Genomic DNA, 26,845 nt, shown 5'->3' on the forward strand with positions numbered 1-26,845 from the left:
CGACAATTGCGGAATATATGAAAAAAATAAAATTAAAATATTTTCTAAAATAATCAATTTTCAATTTAAATATTTTTTTTTAAATGAAAAGGATTGATGCATAAAAAGTATACAATTCATTTAAAAAGATGGAGAAAATATTGATATCATTGAAATATTTCTATTTTTAGATTATATTCATATGCCATATACTGATCATCACTGATACTATATAATTTTATCTAATGAAATCTTCTAGTTAATTTAAAAGCTATAACTGGGTTCTTTTGCTTTGTGTTCAAGAGAAAATTATGACAAGTAAATTTAAAATTATTTAAAAATACAAAAATTGTATATATTATGGATTAATAATAATTTTATAAATAATTACTATATATGTTATACTAGAACAACGAAATGAAAAAATCAAAATTATATGAAATTTTAATTTATCAGATTTAGTATGCAAAAAATAGAATATTAGTTTTTAAATTATTGCAATAATTTTGAAATTTTCGTTTTAAAAATATATTTTTTTCTTTAATTTTATATTAAATTTATATTTTAAAATGAATATGTAAATAATGTTCTTTATTAAGTAAATTATTACTTAAAATGACATACAATATATTTATTACTTAAAATGACATACAAAATATATTCAATTCAAGCTTCTTCCATCTTGTATTGTTTTTTCTATAACAAAATTTCGACTGGATTCATACTTTTATCGACAAGTGTCCCATGACAAAACGGACGTCGACTGCTCGTAAATACGTAGAATGCGTCGTGAATGTATCCGGTTAAAAATAAACTATACTTCCTTGGACGTGGGCCTCGATAAACAACTTTTTGGTCGAACTGGCTAAAAGGAAGTGGAAAATTTATTTCGCTCCCCTCATTTCTCCCACTTCTGGATGAGTTTTTTTTTCCATTTCTATTATTTCCGGTAAATATGTTATCTTTTATTCTGTCAACGAATTTATTATTTTGTGTCTTGGATTTGTTATATTTTTAATGATTATTCAAACCATTAGTTATCTTATATTATTTCATATTAATGATTTTGAGAAGTTTGAGATATAAGTCATTTATCTTCATTATATTGTAAATATAAGTCACTTTTATACTATTTTAAAATATTTATAAATTATTATAAATATTTATATATTATAAATTAAATATTTTAATTTTAAATAAAAATTATTATTCAGAAATTTCACTTGAATTTATTATTTCCATTATTTACATGTTTACTTATTATTGTTTAAGTTTAAGTTGTATTTTATATATAATTTTCCACAAACGTTGACAAATTGTTATTTTTCATTATTGAAAAATTACTTAAATCACATTCAATATTAATTCTTTATAAAAATTTTGAACTTATATGTTAATTTTGTTTCAATAAAATAATTATAGAAATATAAGAATCAATAAATACAATAATGATTGTTTATCATGTTCGAAAATATTTATAATAGTATAAACAATTTAAAGAAAATCTAGATAATTTTTTTTTGAGAATTTTTTTAGAATATTTTGAGAATAAAGTTAAAGTATCTATCATAAGTTCTACAGATGCAAATATTATAGAGAGTTATGCCATTTTAGAAATAATTGTATTCACAATTTTGTTTAATAGTAAAAAAAAATTCTATTAACAAAACAAATGAAATTTTAAAAAGAATTGAAGTTAAAATAATTAAAAATGAAAGTGAAATAATTAAAAATAAAAAGGCTATACATTTTTGTAATTGTAAACATCTTTAACTTTCTTAATTCTTTTTAAAAAATATAACTTATGTTATTTTATATAAAGTAAACCGAAGTTTCTTTATACAAGCAAATTGAAAAATTTTATCAATTGTTATTATTATTCTAAAGTTTTATCTATATATGCTTAACGATAACATAAAATAATTATTTTGATAACATATTTCATTAAAATAGATAAAAAATTGATATAATTAAAAAAAATAAATATTTATTTATAATTTAAATTTTAAAATAATTTTAAAATATTAATTTATTTTAATTAATTAAAATTTCATTAATAAATGAAACTGTATAATCATTTATCTTAAAAATATAAATCTATTTCCTAAAATCTGTATTGTATGCAATGAGGACCAAAAACAAATGATAGCAAATGTAATCCTAAGCTTGACATAAATGTATAATGTATATATGTATAAATATGAATATGAAGTTATTTAAATTCTATTCAATATATTTATTTCATTATATTCGATATATTTATAAATTATGTTATTATATTTAATAAACATTATTATCTCTACATATTTATATAATAAATACTTTATGTTTAAACACTGAATTCTTTTTTCTTTAAGCTATACCAATAAGAAAATGATTAATTTTCGTATAAATTTGTATCTTATATATTATATTACATTATATATCTTATAATAAATATTATATGTTAAATTTTTTTTCATTAAATCTTTTATATTTGAAAATTTTAAAAAATTAAAATCTTTATGATATGAAGATTTCAGTTTTTTTAGCTTGTATGAGCTAGTATATTTTATGTTTTATAAGATGGTTTTATAAGATGGTTTTATAAGATGGTTTTATAAGATGGTATCGAATTGGGAAATTTTTTCCATTAAGTTGCCATTTGAAATTTTTTATATTGTACTTGCGATGCAATTTTGCAAAAAAATGACTTATTAAATAAGTTATTTTTTTTTAAATTATTATATAAAAAAATAAACATGGATTACTTTTATTTATGAAAATAAAATTTTTTGTATTATCGAAAAAATTCTATTTTTTAATTATATAAGGAATCTTAGAAGATAATATAATAATCGCTCTTTCTAAATATATTAATTTTATAGATAGTAGATGGATATAAAGTATAATGACTATAATAAGTTGAAAACGAAAAGATTAGAAAATGCTATTCAAATTCTAAAAAATTTTATACTTTGAATGATATATATATATATATTTAACAATTTATTATATTAATAGTGAATCTATTATTTATTTCCGATTATATTATAAAACTTTATTTTAATATTAAAACATTACAACAAATATTTCAGCGAATTATTTTTGATATTGTGAATAAAAATTTTTTTTGCATCATTAATAAAGAAATTTAAAATTAAATTTAATAAAAAAAAATGAAAGATATCGAGATTAATTTTTTTCTGTCTTTTCAATTTTTTTTTATACTTTCAAGTCAAAAATGAATATATTTCTTTTCAATCTAATGAAATATATAAACTAAATAAAAGTAACTTTGAAAATGATTTCAAAATAAAATTGAAAACTTATAAAAAAAAACATGAAAATGATAATATATATTAAAAATAATATATATATAAATTTTTAATATTTTACGAAATCTATGAGAGTTATTTTTAATCTTTTATATTTCATACATAAATTAATTATTAAAACTGTATGGCGTACTAAAAAAAATTTTATATGATATAAAAATATATAATTTCAACTGATTTAAAAAAAAAATATCTTTTTTCATTCTTGTTTTTTTTTTTAAATGATAAATTTAATATTAAAAATAATTTTTTTCTATTATTAATCACATAATATTAAAAAAAGAAAAATAGTTTATATAAATTTAGTTACTAATATTTTAATATTAATTAAAAGCTTGTTTTAAAATATTTGTTTTCTTTTAATTTTAAAATTAATTTTGCAAATCTATGATACTTTATTTAATATGACTTTTCTGTAAATCTCATAAGAAAGCAAAAAATGCTTTGTAAATAGAAATTCACAAATAAAACAGTTTTGTTTTTTATTAAATAAAAAATATATATTGAGTTCATTATTATTTAAATTAAAATAATTAATTTAAAAATAAATTTAATATTTTTATTTTTTTTAACAATAATATTAAATGATAAAGAATTAAGTTTTTCGTTGAAATAAACCGTCAATCATTTTACTTTTTATGAAAAAATTTTTAGTGAAACATAATTTCATTTTATGAATGGTACATGATATGCAAACAGACAAAATATATCTGGGATACATATTTAGCGTACTTTATAGTACTTTATAGTACTTTATAGTACTTATAAAGTAGAATATTCAATAAGAAAACATAATGATTGAATATAATTTTGCATTTTTTGAAATTCACAGCAACTTTTTTTTCATTTTCAATATTTTTACAATAACTCGTAAATTTTTTTAAGTTTTATTATTATTTGAGGTTTCATAAGCATTTTATTTGCGCACAAAATTGCTATTAATAAAAAAAATCGACTCAATTATATTTTGAGAATTATATATTGAGAAATAAAAAAAAAATTTTAATTTAAAATTTATTTTAACAAAATCTCTGAAAGTTACATTAAATAGTACAGTAATTGATACAAATACTATGATTTGAAAGCATTCTTTTTATGGATATCAAATTGAAAGTTAAAAAAATTGAAAAAAAATTAATTTTTACAGATTTTCTTAGAATTTAAGTTAATAATTGTGTAAGAGAACGCCAAAATCATTGAATAATTTCAGTGCTTAAATATTTGACTAATATCTCATAATTCTTATGAAGAAAAAAGCCAAGTCCGAGTATTAATTACACCGACTATCCTTCTATCGGTAATTAACCAGGATTTATCCTTTTCGCCATTATATTGCCAAAATATGAACTTATTTTTCCTTTATTCTTTTAAAAAAGTTTCGCGATTTCAACACAGAGAAAAACCGAAAGATTTGTCCTTAATTTTTTAAATAAAATTTTAATCATATGTAATTGTAAAATATATATATGCTATTTGTGATATAATCGGATAGAAGATGAATTCTTATGAAAAAATAAATTGCAAAGAAAAAATAAATTTTTTATGTAATGTTTTCTTCTCAAAAAAATTGTTTAAAAATTTATCCAATGTACATGTATACAGAGTGTATATTCATAGAATATATGAAATGAATATTCATAGGATATATGAATTGATACATATTTCACTAACCAAAATTTACTAATATTGCAGTTATAACTTATGATAATATTTGATATAATTATATATGATAATATAGTATATATTATAATATAAGATATAATACAGTATATATTAAATCACACAATATAATAATAAATATTGTTTAAAATTAATTTCTAATTAATCGATGTTTTCACATTTTTTTAGATATTCTATCTATATTACATTTGCAATTAATATTTGTCTGTTAAATTTAATGTTGCAAATTCTAATTAATGAAATTTATGTATTATATAAAACTCATTTCAATGAGACTTTTGGAATATATTCTTAATTTAATAAAACCTTATAGAAAAAAATTATTGTAAAAATCCAAAAACTCAAAATTTATATATTTATATTACATTTACAATTTAGTAGATATAATTAATTTTCAAACTCAATTTTCTCGAAAATGAAACTCTCTGTTTTTATTAAATAATCATAATCAATAAATATGATTGAAAGTAATTTGAAATTGAAAATTTAAGATTTATTTATAAATTTCAGTAATTGATATATTTTGGATTTGTAGTAAAAATTTATATATATAAATATTCATTATATAATAAATTCATTATTTTTCGTTTTTCGAATATTATTAAATTTTAATATAGTTTGGAAGATATTTTATAAGATTCTAATTATTAAAAAACTATTTTCTAGATTATTTATCAATTAAAACTTATTTTCATCTATTTTCATCATAAGATGAAATTTCAGTAATTGATATATTTTGGATTTGTAGTAAAAATTTATATATATAAATATTCATTATATAATAAATTCATTATTTTTCGTTTTTCGAATATTATTAAATTTTAATATAGTTTGGAAGATATTTTATAAGATTCTAATTATTAAAAAACTATTTTCTAGATTATTTATCAATTAAAACTTATTTTCATCTATTTTCATCATAAGAATGTTATAAAATTATTGAGAGATTATAATAATCTTATAAAAAAACAACCTTAAAATTCAACTTTTTTTCAATTTTAAAATGAAATATTAATATTAATATTAATGAAATATTAATAGCATTTTAAATTAAAATTTACTTGAATCAAGATAAAATAAAATTGATATAAATGTACCAAAATTTTTTGAAATAATCTTACAATTTATTTATTTTTTTTTTATTATTAACTTTTATTGATGTTTAGAAAATTACATTTATAAAAATTTTTAATTTTAATATTTAGTATTTTTAATAGAATGCATATGATATAATACAAAAAAACAAAAATATAAAACATTCAACGTATTCATTATGATATTTATATATTTATATTTATAAATAATATATCTTTTTTCAAACATTTCATACTTCTAGTTATTGATAGAAATTTGAATTTGCATGAATATTAATTATTTATATTAATGTTTTTATGTATACAAATATAAAAATGTTTTATATTTTCTCATTTTATAGACAATATTTCTTAAATGCAAAAATTATCTTGTAATTACAAAAGATATATTATTATATATATTATAGATATTATAGATAAGTAGATATTATAAATATAATACTGACAAGGACTTACTCTTGTAAGGTAAATATATAAACAATATAAATTGGTCTGAAATTAAATTTTGAAGACAAAATATTCAAAATAATACTAATGTAATTTTTACATTTTTAGTTTTTTTTACTAAATTTTTATCAATAATGTATCTCTGTTATCAACAATATATTAATGTAACATAAAAAAGATTTAATATATCATTAAAAAAAGAGGATCAAATAATTAAAAGAAATCTAATAATTTAATAATTTAATAATTATATAATTTAAAAGATTTAATAACAATGTAAGAAATGACAAATAAATCTTCAGAAAAATTAAGAATGATTTCAAAATTAGCATATTTAAATTTATCAACAAAAATATTTAAATAAAAAAAAGAAGGGATTCGATTCCACTACTAAAAAAATATTAAAAAAATATAATTATTATAATATATAATATTATAATATTAATATTATATATATCATATAATATATTTACTATATTTAATAATATATTTCATGTAATATTATATATGAAATCTAATCTTTAAAAAATCTTTAAAAAAATCATATATTAAAAAATATATAAGAGAAGATTTTTTTTAATATAATTATTATAGATAAATTGAAATTTAATATTTTTTATATTCAGAAAATCAATTGTATAAAGAAAATAATAATATTTATTAAAAATCCATATATCGGATATTTCGGAAATTGAAAATTGATTTAAAATAATCTAAAAATAGTGTGAAAATGTCGAAAAAATTGATATTTTGAACAATTTAATTTTTTTATGTTGACAAAAATACAATTTATATATAACAAAAAATTAAATATTATATGCTCTAAAGTTCTTTAAATATCTTGTCAATATTTTGATATTAATAATTGTAATTGAATACATCGCAACAAATTGAATAAACATGAGATTACATAATATTAGAAATAAAGAAAATCTAGAAAATTTTGCAAGAAAAATGATTTAATTCCCAAATTCTAACAAAAATTTAATAAACTTCATATCTTGATTACATTGAAAATGTACTAATACAAATCTATCTAACAAAACATTAATAAAGAAAATTAATCATATATTGTATTGATATACATTATTATACATAAAATTATATTTTACATGTATAAATATACTTATAAAAAAATGTATATTTTGTTTCTTCTGCACGATTTTTATTACTACCTTATATGGAGATAATCTAATTTAATTTTTTGAATTTTAATAAAAATTTTATTATATATTTAATTAAGAAAAAATTACGAATATGAGATAGCCATTTTATTTTTTTATATAGAAAGCCACAAAATAATTATAAATAGAAAATTAAATTACATATTATAAATACATGTTATCATATGTATCATAACTAATTATATAATTAGTTATTTTATTGTTATTTTTTTTTTTTGAAGGAAAAATTGAATTAATACAATTTTGAATATAGTAATATAGTAATATTTAAAAAAAAAATATTTATAAAATTTTGTAAGCTATTGATAAAAAAATTTTGTTTATGCAACACAATAAATAATATCAAAAGTATTAAAATTAGACAAACAATTAGTTATAATATCCGCTATGTAAATTAATTAATGCTTTCTGGAGTTATACAATCATAATGAATCTAGAATTGATGTCTAATTTGTTTTTGAAATTTTCGCAAAATTTTACATAGTTATTAATCAAATATATTATATTTATATCAATTTGTCATTTCATTTTTTTACATAAAATTATTATTAAAAAGAAGAAAACTTCAAATCTTTATTAATATATTAAACTTCAAATCCTTGTTAATATATTAAAATTATGTTATTATATGTATTTTTTTCTATAAAAATTACAAAATTAAATTAAATTTTATATTAATAAACACACAAAATCTTTCTATTACAATCAAAAGAAAATCTATCAATAATCAAATCTATTAATAAATAAAATAAAAATAATTATCGACGATAATTGTTGGAAAAATTTTTTAGAGAATTAATCTGTTGTGAATCTGTATTTGAAATATAATTTTTTGTCAAAATCTTGATGTTTCATATTTTTATTTTACATCATATGAGTATTCTTTTTTTATATGAAATAAAAAAATATTAAACTATATGCTTGGGAATAAGTTTTAATCATTTCATAAATTTTATGAAAAGAATTATGCAAATTTTATGTGATTTTCACTGAATTACAAATTTTAAGTGATATTCACTGTATATAATTTGGATACGTTTCAAGATAGATAAAAAATCATAGATATTGTTTCATTTTGCGCGATAGTATGTATTTATAACTCATGCTAAATAAAAATTATTATTTTAAACATATTTCGAAACATATATTTGATAGATATCTAAAATTCACAGAAAGAAATAAAAATATTAGTTAGCTCAAATAATACGTGATCATTTACTTTAATGACACTACATTTTATATTTGAAGTAGTTATAATTTTTATATCAAATAATATTTTTTGTTATATTTTTTATATCAAATAATCTTTGCACCGATATCTATTTTTCTCATATTGAAATGAATAAATCTTTTTTGAATAAGCGGAAAATAGAAATCGATCGATCACCACAGAATAATTTAATTCGGTGTGTTTTCAATGTTACAATAAAAGAAAATCTATATATCGTGTTTAACAGAAACTAGGAAAATCGATTTTCTATTTCAATAAAAAAAACAATTTGATTCAACAGTTTATGGCTGACAAATAAAATCAAATCAACCGATTTCTCTGTTTGTCATTGAGCGACACAAACTTTGCTGTGTTTCAAAAGTTTTCTTCGATGCGATGTTGCAATTAAGAGGCATGACAGCATTTTTCCAGAAATGTCTGATCCCGGATTAAGGTCGGTGATGGCATATACCGGGACGTGGTCGGGTCAAAACATAATCGTGAGACGCGCACAACACCGTGGAAATATTATTCTGTCGTTTCTCGTTTCAATTTTTTCCTCTTCACCTCGACAAATGAAAATGTACGCTTGTTCGCGTTATATGTATGTGAACGCACTCTCACTTCTTTTTTTCTTTTTTTGTCTTATTCTGCTTTGCGAAAGATTATATTCTGCCTTGATTTTCATAATTGCGATATTCCTAGGAAGCTTGAGCATCGAGCGAAATTACTTTTTTTTTCTGCTTTGAAACAGAGATTTATTGTCCATTTTCGCATATTTGATGCGATATCAGAATCGCAATTAATATTACAAATGGGAAAAGTTGATTGGAATTTTTGTTGGAGTAAAATTTTGATTAAATATAGTAATCCTTAATGGAAAATTATTCATAAAAGAAAGTAAATTAACGAAATATTATTCTCTTAAAATATGCCACAAAGAATAAAACGTGAAGATAGAAATTACATGTTTATTTTCCCAATAATATTTTGTAATTAATAATGAAAAAAGTCATTTAATGTTTAAAAAATAATATTTGTGAAATTAATTTTTGATATATTGGGAATTTTAAGGCTTAGAGTAATAATGGTTTTAATATTTTAATCTTTTTTTTTAAATATATTTTTTATTTTGTTAATTTTTATTTTTATTATATTATTAATTATAATATCTTTTATTCTTATGTTATATATAAATTTATTAATATTTTAAAATAAATAATAATATATAATATTTGTAAAATGATATAATTTTTTTCTCCAGAATTATTTTACATATAATATAAAATAATAAAATAAATAGTAAAAAATAATTTTTTAATTACCTCTAAAAAAATTTAATGAACAATTTAATTTTCTCATATTTAATTAAATTAAGCACAAAAATTTCGAACCAAAAATTTCATATTGCAATTATCAAATTAATAAAATTTTTTGAATTAGTGATCATTGGTGAATTATTATCAATCAATAGGTTTTAATTCTTTTTATTTAAATATGTATTGCTAAAATCAAAATTTATCAAATTTTCTTATATGTACAAATTTAAAATATAAGAATTTGTATCAATTAATTAAAAAATTAATTCGTCGTTTTTAAAAAAACTTTATTTAGAAATATTTTATTTGAATTATTTTGTGATTAATAATTAAAGAACTCATAATTAAAAAAATTATGTTAATATATACATTAATATAAAATAATAAATTAATATAAAATATAATATAAAATTAATATAAAATATAAATTTTTAAACGAAAGAAATATTTATATAATACTAATTACATATCAGATAATCTGGTAATCTACATATCAGGTAATCTACTTATCAGGTAAAAATTATTAGATTTATTTCATTTTTTTTTTCACAATGAAAAAGATACTAGAATTATCAAATTATTATCACATTTTTTGTTTTACGATTATTAGAAATATAAATATATTTTTGGTAAAATTAATATTATATTTTATTAAAAGAAAAATAGAAATATATGTAATATTATATAAGAAATATATGTAATATATTTATTTATTTATTTATTTTCATAGCATTATTTTAATCACAATTATTTGTATTTAAAATATTTAGATATTATTATTGTATTACTTATTGTAGATATTATAAATAGTATTAGCATTAATAAATAATAAATAAAATTCGTTCACTTTCAAGAAATAAATACAGTTCAATAGCTTGAAAAGGAAAATGAAAAAAACCGAATCTATGGTATGTTTTCCAAATCCGATTGTAGACCAAGAAATACCGTAGAAAGAAATTGCAAACGATGGTAAAATTGGTAGGAAATTTACGCACATATAATAGTTAATGAACTGTTTTAATGCATTTGTAATATTTGTGTTTTATAAACTAAGATAACTTCAAGAATTATCGATTCTTTTAGAAATTATATTATATAAAATAAAAATTATTTTATAAAATATATTGAATTATAATATATATAATATTATAAAAATTATTATTAAATTTTAAAATGTCTTTTTGTGTAATGTTTTTTTGCTTTAAATTTTACTTTAAAACAAATAAAAAAAGATTTGATAAAAATTATTAATTTTAGAGTTACATTTTAGAGTTATATTTTTATCACTGATTATAAAATGTTACTTTTATAGCATATGTCGATGCCCTCCATTCATTTCCTCAAAGTATTTCTATACCTTTCCTCATGCATGCGTTGAAATCTTTAACGTATACAGTATTAATATATATATATGGTTTTAATATATATAGAATTTTTTTGAAAAATCGATTTTAGATCCCAAAATAAACACAAAAATAAATACACTATAAATAAAAATGTTGGTTTTAATTGTAATTAATTTAGATTTAATTATAAATAATTACAATATAATTAATTTATAATTATTAATAATAATTTATAATAATAATAATTATTATTATAATTTATTATAATAATAATTATTATATTATAATAATAAATTTATAATTATTAATAATTATAATTAAAATTAAATTTAAATTATAATAATTATAATTAAAATTAAATTTAAATTATAATAATTTAAATTTAAATTACAATTTAAATTTAGATGAAATGAAACAGAATGACAGTGATGAAGAGAAAGATTTATTTTTCATAATTTAATAAATAAATTTTCAGCAAAATTTTTATATACTAATTTCTATGTTTGGTTTTGATCTCTAGAATTGATTTTCTAAAAAAAATTCTTTCTAGAATTGATTCTAACTAATATATTTACTATTTATTATATATTATATTATTAAATTGAATTTATATTGAGTTGCCATTTTGAAAAAATGATACAATAATATTTTTTCTTTTAGTATATAATTAAAGAATTTATTTTTTGAGTTATTTACAAAATATTTTTAATATTATACTATTTTATCTCTATATATATGATGATATGTATGTTAATATTTGTTAATTACTATAATATGTTATAATATGTTGTATATAATATCATATAATATGTTAATCACTATTTATAAATTATTTATATAAATAATTTAATAGTTAACAATCAATATGCATAAGGAATGAATAGTTTATCAGTAATTTATTTCCATATAAATTTGAACGGGATCTTTTTAAGTTTTTTTTTCTTTTGTAATGTACCAATGTATATCTATATAAAAGAGAAGAGAAACTATTAAATGTAAAATTGATATGGTTACCATTATAACTTAGGTTATTAATTTCAGTTTTCTAAAAAATGTTTTATATTATATTTTCACATTCTGCAGATTCAAAGGATCCTATATTATCACAAATAGGCAAAATTCAATGATATAATACCAATAATTTTTTATCAAAATCATTTGAAAATAAGTAATCTCCGTCGTGTAGAAAAAAATGAAAATGATATTCTTTGTAATTTATTATAAGATCATTATTAAAAATTATTTATATCGGTAAGGAAGAATTTAATCGACAGACGTTAATGCATATAATGGATATATTTCTGATTGACAAAAATTGTACAAGAACATCAGGAGAAATATTTAAAAGCATATATATATATATATATATATATATATATATATATATAATTCGAGATTCTGTAATTATTGTAGGATGATATTTATTCTTAATGTTACTATGAAATTTTAAATCTAATAATAATAATTTCTAATCCTGAAATATGAACTCGTCATGTTATTTAAACGCTTAAACTCTACACTCTATACTCAATGTGACATTCATAACGTTTACCTCCTTGATATTCACCTTGAAAAGTTCTTCACTTATCTAGATCGGAAAGACGAGAACACGCGAGGTAAAGGACTTTCTTTAAGCATAGAAGGTACAACCGAGCATAAGATTCTTATAAAGAAACGAAGGTGAAGGAGAATGATGGAAATAAATGCGAGAGGAAAGTTGCCAAAGAAAACAATTTTTTTATTATAAAAGACCGATTAATTCTACAAAATTTTTTAATATTTTTTTATATAAAATAATAATAATAGAATTTTTATTAATAATGGATATGATATCAATCTTTCTCATAATTTTCAAGTATAGTATTTAAATACTTATAATTATTAATATTTAAAATCGATATAATATGTATGCTATCAATACATAATTATAATATCAATGTATTATCATGTGAAAATCGAATAACGAAATTATTCAAATCGATATTGAATCAAATATTTAGCAATCAAAAAGAATCGAAAAAAATTAAATCTCAAAATCATACGTATTATATTTATTGATATCAAACGTGAGAGAAAAGTATATAGAAAGATAGAGGATGTACCAAAAGTCAATCGATATTTAACTATGATTTCAAGTCATTTTTTTGTAAAAATTTTCGTTTCAGTTTTGTTAATGAATTATTAGTAAAAACTCGTTAATTATATATATAGACCGCATAAATATGTCGCATAATATTGGATAGTTGTCATTAAATGGATTTGAATAAACGTTTTGAGTTCGATGCATTATCTACTTATTATTATAAAATGAAGTTATAGTTTAAATAATCAAAAGATATTTCCTAAAAAATATAATGCAAAATATATTATTCAAAAACATTAAAAATATTAAATTTATTTATAAATTGTTTCCTAGTAATTTAAAATATATTTTATGCACATAATATAATTTTTAATAAATTTCTGAAATTTCAAATGGATTTTTTAAGCATTTTAAGATTTTTAAATAAATTACAATAAATCGAATATGAGAAATGAAAAAAAAATATTTTAGGTTTTTAATTATAATAAATAAATTAAAATTGATTGTTTTCAATTTAATACTATTATAATATATCATATTAAAAAATAAGCCAAAAATTTTATTTTCTATAAATAATCTATATTTAAATAAGAAAATTAATAATATATATTTAAATATAATTATCTATCTAAATAGTTATCATTAAAGTAAATCATATACGTAATAATTTTATTATATGACCAAATTTTTAATATATTTTTAAATTTTTTAACTTTTTAACTAATATATTTCTAAATCAGTATATTTTAGAACCAATATATTTTTTCTCTATCTATTGAGTTATCTATTATTATTAGTAATAAAATTTGAAATCGTTTCGAATGAATATTGTATTATATATAATTATATTATATTATGTAATATATTCAAATTTTTCAAAAATAACAATTTTTGAAATTTTTGAAAATTTTGAGAATATTAATTAATTCGAAATTTTTGAGAATTATATATTCTATTTCATTATTAATATATTTTACTTTTCATTCTTGTTTTCGAATCGAAGTTATTATATATAATCAATTTATCAATCATCAAAACCAATTGTCAAAACGAATTTTTAAAAAACAAATAATAAATAATGCAAAGAAAACAAAATAATTTTCAAAAGTTCCGAATTTAAAACTTCAACATTTTTAAAATTTTTAAAAATTTTTAGATTTTGAATTAAATTTAAAGTAATCTAAATTTCCTCTCATTTTACAGATATGTAGTAATGTAAAATTATGTAATGAATAACGTTCTAAATTTTATTCTTAAATTAATTTTAACTATTAAAAAATACAATAAAAATATAAATACAAATATAAATCCAGAAAAATATATAATTTTGTTTCTTAAAACAAAATTCAGTTATCCGATTTTATACTCAAAATTAATCGGATTAAGTTTAAAACAGCCCCATTTAAATCTTGGATCCGCTTAGTAACCTTAGAATCTCAAAACAATACGTTCAAATTCACCCTCCGAGAGAGAGTAAATCGCGTTAATTAGATCGTTCAATTCGAGACGAGCGAAGAATCAAGGATAGCTCCCCAATTCGAAATATCGAACAGATCGTGGAAGCCATTTTCATGCAGTTTTGTTGACCCGTCCGTTTCTGTTGCAGCAACTGAAAGATGAGCTGGGTGAAGTGGTGGCTGAAATGGAGGCGATGGAGGGCGGTGGTCTTGCCGCCGATGAGACCAAGCCATCGAATAAGGCTAAGCAGACGTCGATCGGCCGTAAGAAGTTCAACATGGACCCTAAGAAGGGCATCGAGTACCTGATCGAGCACAATCTGCTAGCGCCGACGCCCGAGGACGTCGCCCAGTTCCTCTACAAGGGCGAAGGTCTTAACAAAACGGCGATCGGCGATTACCTTGGTGAAAGACACGACTTCAACGAGAGGGTGTTGAGGGCATTCGTCGAATTGCATGATTTCACCGATTTGATTCTCGTGCAAGCTCTTCGACAATTTCTTTGGTCGTTCCGATTGCCCGGCGAAGCACAAAAGATCGATAGGATGATGGAATGCTTCGCACAGAGGTACTGCCAGTTGAATCCCAATATATTTACGAATACGGACACTTGTTACGTGCTCAGTTTCGCTATCATTATGTTGAACACGTCCTTGCACAATCCGAGCGTCAAGGATAAACCTAGCGTGGAACAGTTCATATCCATGAACCGTGGAATTAACAATGGCGGCGACTTGCCTCGGGAACTTCTTGTGGTAAGTTTTTTGCTATTCTTTCTCGATGTGTATATATATATATATATATAATCGAAAAATCTTCATTATATTATCTCTCCATTATATTATATTATCTTAAGAAAATTTATCCAAAGAAAAACTCTGATTTTAATGAAAATTTATACATATGTGAAGAAATTATATATGGAGAAATTTTTTTATTAAAATTTTTTTAAGAGAAAAAAATAAAAAATCTAAAATTAATTTTTTTTATTTTTTTAATATAATTTTACTCAGAATTTTTTATAACATAATATGATAAAATAATAAATTTTTTATTTGAAAAATTTTATATATATATATATAAAATATATATTAATTTTATTACATATATATATTTATATAATTATAATATAATTATAATATATGTGCATATATGATGAGATTTAGGTCATCATTGGTTTCATCATTAACCATAAAACATGTCTCGAAACTAGATTTGAAATTATTTGAAATTATTTTGAATCTAATCACCAAAGAATTCGAAGCGAGATTCGAAGGAGAATCTATGTATTATAATATCTATTCATTATTAATATAATATATAATTTTTCAAGTTTAATATATAATATATAAGTAATAATATATAAGTTTTTATATTTTATTTTAATATATAAGTTTTAATTTTAACTTTTAATATATAAGTTTTCAATAACTTTTAATATATAAGTTTTCAAGAAGGATTTTCTAGTATTTTTACTAGAAAAAAAATAAAAAAAAAATTACTATTAGTATAAAAATTTGTATAGAGAAGAAAGGAATGTTATGAAAGAAAAGTGATCAAAAAATTAGTTTATTATGAAAAATATATTTTTTCAAATATTATTGAAAGCATTAACAAATCAAGATTTATTAAATTCTTTTTATATAGAACAATTGATTTTTATTTTATTTTAAATTTAATTCGACAATATATTCAAAAGAAAAATATATATTTTTAACATTTTATTTTCTCGTTTTGTGAAACAAACTAATTATTTTTCTTTTCAATATCTTATTTGCGTAAAGGAATGACTATTTGTTTGAGAAACAATTAAAAATTAAAAAGAAATTGATTTCAAAGAAAATAACTTCATCAAAATCGAGTATATTACAGTGATAAATTTATTCATAGATAAGGAAATATCTCTAGAGAAGTTTTATAAAGAAAATATTATATTCGAATATAATATCTTTGGAAGATCAATTTTATAAGTCAAAGTTGATAAGCAAAAATATCGATTAAGATTTATTTATTATAATGGAGATAAAAAATTTAAATTCGTGTTAAATAAACAAAGTAGAAACAGAAAACAATATAAAAGGGAGACAGAATAATCTCATTCTATTTTCATTTCGTTTCATGTAGTTGTCATGTAGTGTCATGTAGTGTAGTGTAGTAGCAAAATTCAATTGCTTATAATTTAATAAATAAGTAACTAACATTTTTTTTTATATCAATTTTTGTGTTTATTTTAAGTTCTTTAGAATCAATTTTTTCCCATATTTTTTATTAATATATTAACAACGATTTATTAATATATTGATAATAATTAATTTTTATATTATATAATTAAAAATTTAGTATCTTTGTGTCTGAAAAGAATGAGTGTTAGAAACTATTAAGTTTCTAAAATTTGAAGTAGATTGAATAAAAATTACCTGAATTAACTTGATCTTGATATAAGATTCTAGTCAGTGCTTCTAGTATATATAAAGAAAGAATAAAATTTTTTTATTTGAAGTTTCATTTTCGAGTAAACTAAATTTAAAAATTTATCAAATGCAAGTGAAAATAACTAAAAAATATAGAATAAAATTGTATCACTTAAATTTTTTTTTAAAAAAATTAGAGATAAAACATATAGAATGAAAAGTAACATACTATTAATAATTCATTTGTATCCAAATGTATTTGTTAATTTGACTTGTATTTAAAAATTTTCAAATTTAATTTAATAAAATGTACGAAAATAAAACTTTAAATGAAAAAATTTTATTCTTTTTTTTATTTATTTTTTTTTTATATATTTATAGGATTATCTATTTTTTATTTATTGTATTATCTTTCTTATTAAAGTTTTAATAAGCATTAAAAAATATTATTTCAAATAAATATAAAATAAATAAATAAAAAAATATTTTAAAATTTATAATATATATAAAAAATCTAACTAGTTTTATTGAAATTATATAACGAATCCAAAAAGATTGAGAGATATTGATCCAAATATATTGTCATATAATTTTTTTTAAAAATATAATTGGAAATTATTTTAATACGGACAATGAATTGAAAAATGCAACATTAAAATTTTAGAATAATAATTTTAGAGAAATCAAACATAAATTCTTTGAAGATATAATAAATAAATTAGTACTTCATTAAAATAAATAGCGAAAAATTTGATATAAGTTAAAATATCTAATAAAAAAACAAATATTTCATAAATAAATTTTGATATATAATTATAATTATAAAATATTTGATTTGTATTTTTAAATATTTTATTTATTTTTACAAATATATTATTATATTTAATATTTACACGTGAATTACATATTTATTTTTCGAATAATTACATTAAAATGCAATAAACATTGTATTTTTCATTTATTTTTAAATACCAAAAATAAATTAAATTTTCAATTATTACGTTATGTACAGTGTTTTCACAATAAAAAAATAAATCGAAAAAGAGAATGATGTTTTTTTTGGTTAAGATTTTCAGTAAATCGAATAATTCAAAGTATTAAAGATTTGAGTTCATGATTATATTATAAACTAGTTTTTGTTGCGTTTGCATACATGGACATTTATCAATGTATGCTTTGCTATTTTAAACTTGTTATTCTGTTGACATATAATAACAGAGAACATATTGTTATAATAAGCAACATATCTATAGTTAATTATTACAAAAATCACTGACTGAATAGATGATTTAAAGAGTCGAGCATATTTGCAGAACATGCATTATTTGAAATGCTTAATACGGTGCGACGGCTATTTTCCATCACTTAAAAGAAATGTACAGAATCAAATTTTTTAATTCGTAAAAAAGAATTTCAGAATTAATATAAAAAAACTTATTTCTACATAATGTTAATTCAATTCAATTCGGATCAATCGTGAAGATACAATATTGACCAATACGATTTTCTGATCTAACTCATTTCTGATCAAGGATTTACTTATAAGACTCCATTAAATCGCTTATTATGAGGACATTTTAAATACTTTATAGAATAGAAAATATTATCTACATTTAAAAAAAAATTATTATCTTAATTATAATTATTATCTTCATTTAAAAAGAAAATCTTGAAAAATGTTTATAAAATTTTTTATGTAGAATTCAATTATATTGTAAAAAAAAAAAAAAAAAAAAAAGAAAGAGAAGATATTTCCAATAATATAAATTTTCAAAATTTTTGATCGAGATATTATTTTATTTCAATAATTTCTTAATATCTAATGTTAGAAATCGAAATGATAATTAAAAAAATACAAATATTTTTAGATATAAATATAAATAAAGTCATTTAAAACGTATATTTATTTCAATAGTCAAAATATCTGACGAGTCTTCAACATCGATTTATTCAAAAACAAAATCTTAAATGAAAAGATTATTCTTTTTTTTTTCCTCCATATAGACTTATTTTTTTGTAGCTTATATTATTGGATGACATCCTGTATAATAATATAACTTCAATGTATATATTTGCATATTGGTATTAAAAACTAATTTATGATGGAAAAATTTTAATATATATATATATATATTTTTTTTTTTTTTTGCAAAAAATTATACTTCACAGTTATTTGGCTATATTCTATATATATTATTATATATATGTATACACATAAATTTTTAATATTTTTTCTATTCATTTTTTTAGATAAAAATAATAACTTTATCAATTGAAATTAATCCATACAGATTATTATGATTACATTTTTAAAGAATGAAAAATTATCTTCTGAATAATTAGCATTCTTAAAATTTTTTAGAATAAATTATTTATTCTTTTAAGAATAAAATATAATAAATTATAATAGAACATTCATTATTACAATATTCTAATATTCGAAAAATATTTTATTAATCCAATATTTTATTATCCGAATTGTAAACAGCATCTTATGATATTTCATATAATGAAAGTTCTATATTCAAATCATATGTAGTATATATCATGTATATATATATATATATATATATATATGTGTGTGTGTAATAGTCTATAATATTACATAATATATATATATATATATATATATATATATATATATATATAATAGCATATAATATTACATATAAATATATAATAGCAATAGAAAGTAGTGTAAAAATTTCGTTAGACTTACGTTTCACATAGATTTGAGAAGAGAAATGAATCTTAATAAATATAATAAAAAATACAATAGCATATATAATAACGGATTATTCGTATAAGTGCGATAGTGATGATGTATGCATGTCATCATCTGCGCAATCTATGGCCAGGATATAAAGCAATTGGCGCATTTTATAAATCGCCTTGTAACAAGCGGATCGTGATTATTAGAATTAATGCAATGGCTAACGGGGAAGTCCGTTGCAATGATTTAATGATAAATTTATGCAAAGTGGTGCGATGTTTCATCTCTCATCTACTATCAACTATTTAGAACATTTACTAAAACATTTACTAAAATCTATACATATAAACTATTATAAATATTTATAAATATTTTGAAAGTAATGTAGATTTATGAATATCAATTATTGATACATTATTAATATCTTATTGATTATTAATTTTTGATATATCGATAATATCATTAAGAGAATAAAATCACTAATGCAAGTGACTACAATTTCAATTTTTTTTATTTAAAAATATTATTAAAATACATAAAAATATTATTTGTAATAAATTACAATAAAAATATTAATAAATAATTACAATAAAAAGGTTTTATTAAAAATCTATTGAAATCTATTTCAGCCACTTCTATTCATATTATAGATATCTTAATGTTTTTTTAAATATATATAAAATAAAAACTCAATAAAATATAATTATTCCAGTTAATCGCTAATATTTCCAATAAAAATTTTGAATAAGAAAAAATTGAAATTCTAATTATTTTCATCCATTATTGTTATCTTAACAATATTATTAATATTATTAAATTATTGGTAGTATATCAATATTATATTATTATCAATATTTATAATGTTATATAATGTTAAATAATAATAATAATAAAAAATATTGTTGTATAATGTTATATAATGATAACAATATTCATAAGTCTAAGTTTAATTATAAACTAATTGTAATTGTATTCATTTTCCTTTGTTTTGAGATATTATTTGTGTTTCCATCGATGGAAAAATATTAATAAAATCTATTTGTGTTTTTTCTATATATTCATTAATAATCAATCATTCGTTATACAGATAATTTTTCAAAAATTAACTAGATCAATAGCTTTTTTCAGAAATGAATGAAAGTTCATGAATGAGACTTATGCTATTTTCAAAATTAATAAAAATTAATATAATTTGTTAAATTTTAATTATGAAAATTTAAAATCTATTCTTTAATTCATTTAATCATTTAATTTATTAATATTTTATAATATTTTATAATTCATTTTTATTAATATTTTATAAAGATTTAATAAATCTTATAAATATTTATGTTTAAAAATAAAAAAATTTAATTAAATAAATAAAATTAAATAAAAATTTCATTTAATTTTAGTATTTATTTACTATTACAAAATGTTTATAAAATTAATATTAGGCATATTCTATTTTTTATTTTAGATTATTATGTAGAAATATTTATGTTACATTTATTCATATGCCAATATAAACAATAATTACATTTAATTATAATAATTATAATAATTTAATAAATAGTTCAAAATATATTACTGAATTTAACAATATTATCAGATATTATAATTTATTTATTATTGCTTCAACTATTCGAACATAAAATGGATGGATTTTGCTACATAAAAATAAATAAATTGGAAAAAAATCGACTTTTATTACAATTTTTAAAATAAATAATACAATTTCATTTATTAATGAAATTTTAATCGATAAAAATAAACGAATATTTTAAAATTTATTTTATTTTAAATTTTAAATTATTTATAAATAAAACTTAATATAAAAATTTATATTATATAATAATATAATAAAAAATTTATATTAACTTTTATATGTAACTTTATAATAATTTTTTGTCTTTACCAAAGTTTTCTTATACTATTTTCAAAATAAACATTCAATTTATATTATTTTTATCAATAAATTTTCTTGGAAACAAAAATTTTTTTTCAATATAATACCATATTTTTTCATATAATTTCATATACAGTTTCATATTTTTTCATACAATCATAATCATTAAAATAGAACATTATTTCATATTATTTCATATTATTTTTCGTCTAAAATATTTCTCTCTTTTATATATATATTTATATTTTTCAATTTATATTTCAATTTAATATAAAATATAATAAAATAAAATAAACAAAGATAAAAATGATAAAAAACATATTCAAAAGCATATAAAAAAATATGTTAATATTGAAATTTTATTTTTAATTAATAATATTGAACTATATGTTGGTTATATAAAATAAAAAGTAATATATATATAAATAAAATACACAAGTTTTGAATTATGTAATATTATATCTTATAATATAAATATACTTAATTTTAAGAATTTTTATAATATTTACAAATTTTAAGATAACCAGTCTTCATTCATTACATTATAAAAAATTTGCTGTAATTCGAAAATTCTGAAAAAATTTTAACAAAGTTTATGTGCATATAAAACATAATAGATTATATCTGCAAACATTTTTTTTTTTTAATGGAAAATCTTTTGATTTCATTTTAATTATTGGAACAATGAATCGCACCTAATACTTCATTGAAAACTTGTCTCAAGAATTATAATTGCTGTGAATTCATAATTTTCCAGATATTAATAAAAATTTTTTTGAATCCGCCGAATGCAAAAATAAAATTTTTATGCAATTGATTAAAACGTAATTTTTCCACTGTATAAAATACAATATATTTAAAATACAATATATTACTGAATATAGTCAATATAAATTATTTAAAAAATATGACACAATACGAAAAAATATTTGAGACAAAATTTATTTGCAGTATTAATAATTTTTCTATATATTGATTCATATAAAAATTAATTTTATTTTTTTAAATAGAACTATATCATTTTTATTGCATTTTAATATTTACTATTCCAACTTGATATTTTGTACAAAAAAAAAGTATTAAGAAAAATCTTTATTTAGAAGATACTTTAACTTAAGTTATTTTAATTTTATAAAACTTATATGAAAAAAGCTCCTGAAATGATATTATTCTTCTTTCATATAATAATTTTTATAAACTTCAAATTATATTTTCTAAATTAATAATCTTCCGACATAAATAATATCTTTAGTACTTCTTTTTGTAGGAAATAAAAACTTGATTGATGTCTTTCTTTTTATATTACATAATTACATAATTCTAATTAAAATTAAAACTGATATTGATATAATCTTATATTCAAATATTTAGATATTTAGATATAGAAAAATGATTAGTAATACTATGTAATATATATTTTTATATAAAACAACTTTTGTCTTTTTTGATATGTATATATATGTATATATACATATACATATATATATATATATATATATATATATATATATATATATATATATACCTATTAATTGAAAATATTCAAATATTTGCAAAAATATATATGATATGAAAAAATTTTTGTGTGATATTTTTTTATTTAGCTTATTTATTTTATTATTTTTAGTTTTATTTATTTATTTTTTATTTTTTAATTTATTTAGTTTATTTAGTTTTTATTTAGTTTATTTAATTTTTATTTAGTTAATAATTTTTATTTAATAATAAAAAAAAATTTTATTTAATAATAAAAAACTTAATAATTTTTTATATAAATATAATATTATAATATGATATAAATATAGATATTAAAAAGTCTTGTTCAAAACCATAAGAATCGACGACTTATTCGTTAAAGTATGCGTCCAATAGTAAATAATTTGACTTTTTTTTCTGCAATAAGAAATTAAGAAAATTTAGAATAAGAAATTAATTGACAGATTGACTTTAACAATTTTCTTGTTATTATATCACTATCAAAAATTGCTTTAAATTTCTATTAATTGTTTTAAAATTAAAATTATGAAATAATTTATCTTTTTTTGTTTTTTGAAAATCATAAAATAAATATTATTTAAATGTATAAATGCAAAATTTTCTGTTGCGACGAAAATAAAAAATAATTGTTGATATTTAAAAAAAAAATAGTATTTATGAAAGTCTTCATTTTACTTAAAGTTTTATTTATTGTTAAAGATTTTACTTTTTTTTTTTTATAAATTATAACCTAAAAATTTCATATTCTTATTTCTATCCTCTATGCTACTAGTATAATATATTATATAATATATTAAAATATAGTAAATATAATAAAGTATATAATATATTAAAATAAAAATTAATTTTATTTCGTTGTGAGTCAAACGAGGAATATTACTTTTGTCTTTTTTTTTTTTACTATGATAAATTAATGCGTTAGTTTTGTAAAATTAAAAAAATGAATTAAATAATTTATTTGTAGATAGTTTTTTTTCGATGAATGATCTATTTATTTTATGGATGTTTGGATTCTTTGAAAAATGTTAATGTATGTTTTTCTGGTATCATAAATCGTTTTCTGTAATATATACTGAATGTTTTCCTAAGACTTTAAGAAATATTTAGAAAAACTGGAATTTTCATCGACATGACCATCCGGATGTTTTTCTGATGTTTTTCTTGCATTTCTTTTTCATCGCTAAAAATAACTAAGATTAAAAGAACAACTCTATAGACATTCAAAAAATTACAAATCAATAAGAATAGAAAATTAATTTTTAATTTTTTTTAAGCGATCATTTGAATATTACAAAAAGAAATTTTAATTTTGATTTAAAATTATTGTAATTATTGTAAAAATATTAGATTATTCATCGCATTCACATTTTATTCAATTTTATGCATAATTTTTCGATTTCCAACTTTAAAATTTTTTTTTATGTATATTTTATAATTTCACGTTCAAGATAATTAAGTTCATATAAATAAAATAAAAAATAAATAATACAATTGATGTGCAAACAGCTGCAAGAAATAAATACTTGAATATCAAAAAAAAAAAAATTCAAAAGATGTGAATGATAATTTTGTAATTATCTAACACAAATATTGATTTTTCTACTATAATAAATGAGGTTCAAAGTTTGTTTACGTTTTTCGTCAAATGTAAAATGAATGAGAGAAAAAAACAGAGAAAAAGACAATAATAATAATGTAATAATAATATTTATTTTTTTTATATTTTTTAAATAAAATTTTGTATTTGTAATTTTTTATAATTAATAAACATTGGTATTTGTAAAGTTTTTTTAATTAAAATAAGGTCAATAATATCAAAATAAATTTAATAAAATTTGGATTATATTTCTTTAATAAATAAAAAAATTTATCATTCTTTAAATACATAAATATAATTAAATTATAACTATATTATATTATTTTAATTAAAAATTATTTTATTTTAATTTTATTATAATAATTTTACAAAAAGTTCTATTAAAAAAAATCTAAAAATACGAAAATTATCTTATTACATTATTATTTTAAATATTTGATCTCGAATCAGATAATATGTCAAAAATATATGTCAGAAAAAAAAATCATTAATGAGAATAAATTATTTGTATTTATGATATAGATCGATTTTATTATTATGAATAGAATTGTTAGAAAATTTTTAAATCATTTAAATCATGAATGTAAGCAAAATATGTTAAAAATTATACATAGAAAGACTCAAAAATAATTGGACTTGAATAAAATATATTTTTTTTTTTCATTTCATATCATATACATTATTGCACATTATGAAGTGATATACTCTTGTATTCTATTTTTTTAAAAGCAATATTTATTAAATAATTTTTAAATTAATGTTTTTTCAATTATTTTAAATTATAAAACATGTATTAATTTCTCGAATTTTCTCAATTGATTCTTAATTGATTTATTTTAATAATAAAATAAATTTATATATTAATAAAAAAAAAAATTTATTTTAAATTTATTATAAATTTATGCACTTTCTTCGACATATGTTGTTTGGATTTACTCATACTTGATCGACGTCATGATTACCATTGCAATTTAAATAAACTACACGCTTCATGCCGAAAGTTTTTTTTTTTTTTTAATAATTCGTTAATACCAAAACCAAAATTTTTGAAAAAAAAATATTACTTGAAATTATTTCATAAATCTCTTATTAACGGATATTCCCATATTTTTAGATCACCTTGTATACTTATTAAAATAATATTGTTTTGAGCAAATTCGGGAATACTTTTTTTTTTAAATCTATTTTATTACTTTATTAACTACAATATGAACATATATTTACAGTATTAAGTTAAATAAAAAAAAGAAAATATTAATAAAAAAAATATTTTTAAAAATTATGAGTTTTAATTGTTAGCTTTTTTTTTTAGAGTCTATACGAAAGTATAAAAACAGAACCGTTCAAGATACCGGAAGACGATGGGAATGATTTAATGCATACATTTTTCAATCCGGACAAGGAAGGTTGGCTTTGGAAGCAAGGTAATTTTTTCGTAGATTATCTAATATACAATTCTACCAACATTTCTATCTTCCTCTTGACCTGGTATGATTTGAAATATGAAAACCTTTTTTGCGTGGCTGTAAGAGAATGAAAGAATGCTGCTCGAACCGCGATTGATCGAACAATGTTGCGAATGTAAGCTCTGGCCTGCATGAGATCTTTTTTTCAGAGAGATTT

General features: G+C 18.1%; 1 protein-coding gene across 7 annotated transcripts in view; it reads left to right on the forward strand.

Annotated features, from left to right (window-relative positions):
- Positions 1-26,845, forward strand: part of LOC108001252 (cytohesin-1) — a 161,436-nt gene that overhangs the window by 125,255 nt on the left and 9,336 nt on the right. For all 7 annotated transcript variants that reach the window (XM_028668395.2, XM_028668396.2, XM_028668398.2 and 4 more), the window contains 2 exons: positions 15,266-15,871; positions 26,535-26,646. In XM_028668395.2, the coding sequence (XP_028524196.1) occupies positions 15,266-15,871; positions 26,535-26,646 (718 nt within the window). The remainder of the gene's footprint in view (positions 1-15,265; positions 15,872-26,534; positions 26,647-26,845) is intronic.

Source organism: Apis cerana, linkage group LG11, assembly GCF_029169275.1.
Source record: "Apis cerana isolate GH-2021 linkage group LG11, AcerK_1.0, whole genome shotgun sequence".
NCBI classification, from domain to species: Eukaryota; Metazoa; Arthropoda; class Insecta; order Hymenoptera; family Apidae; genus Apis; species Apis cerana.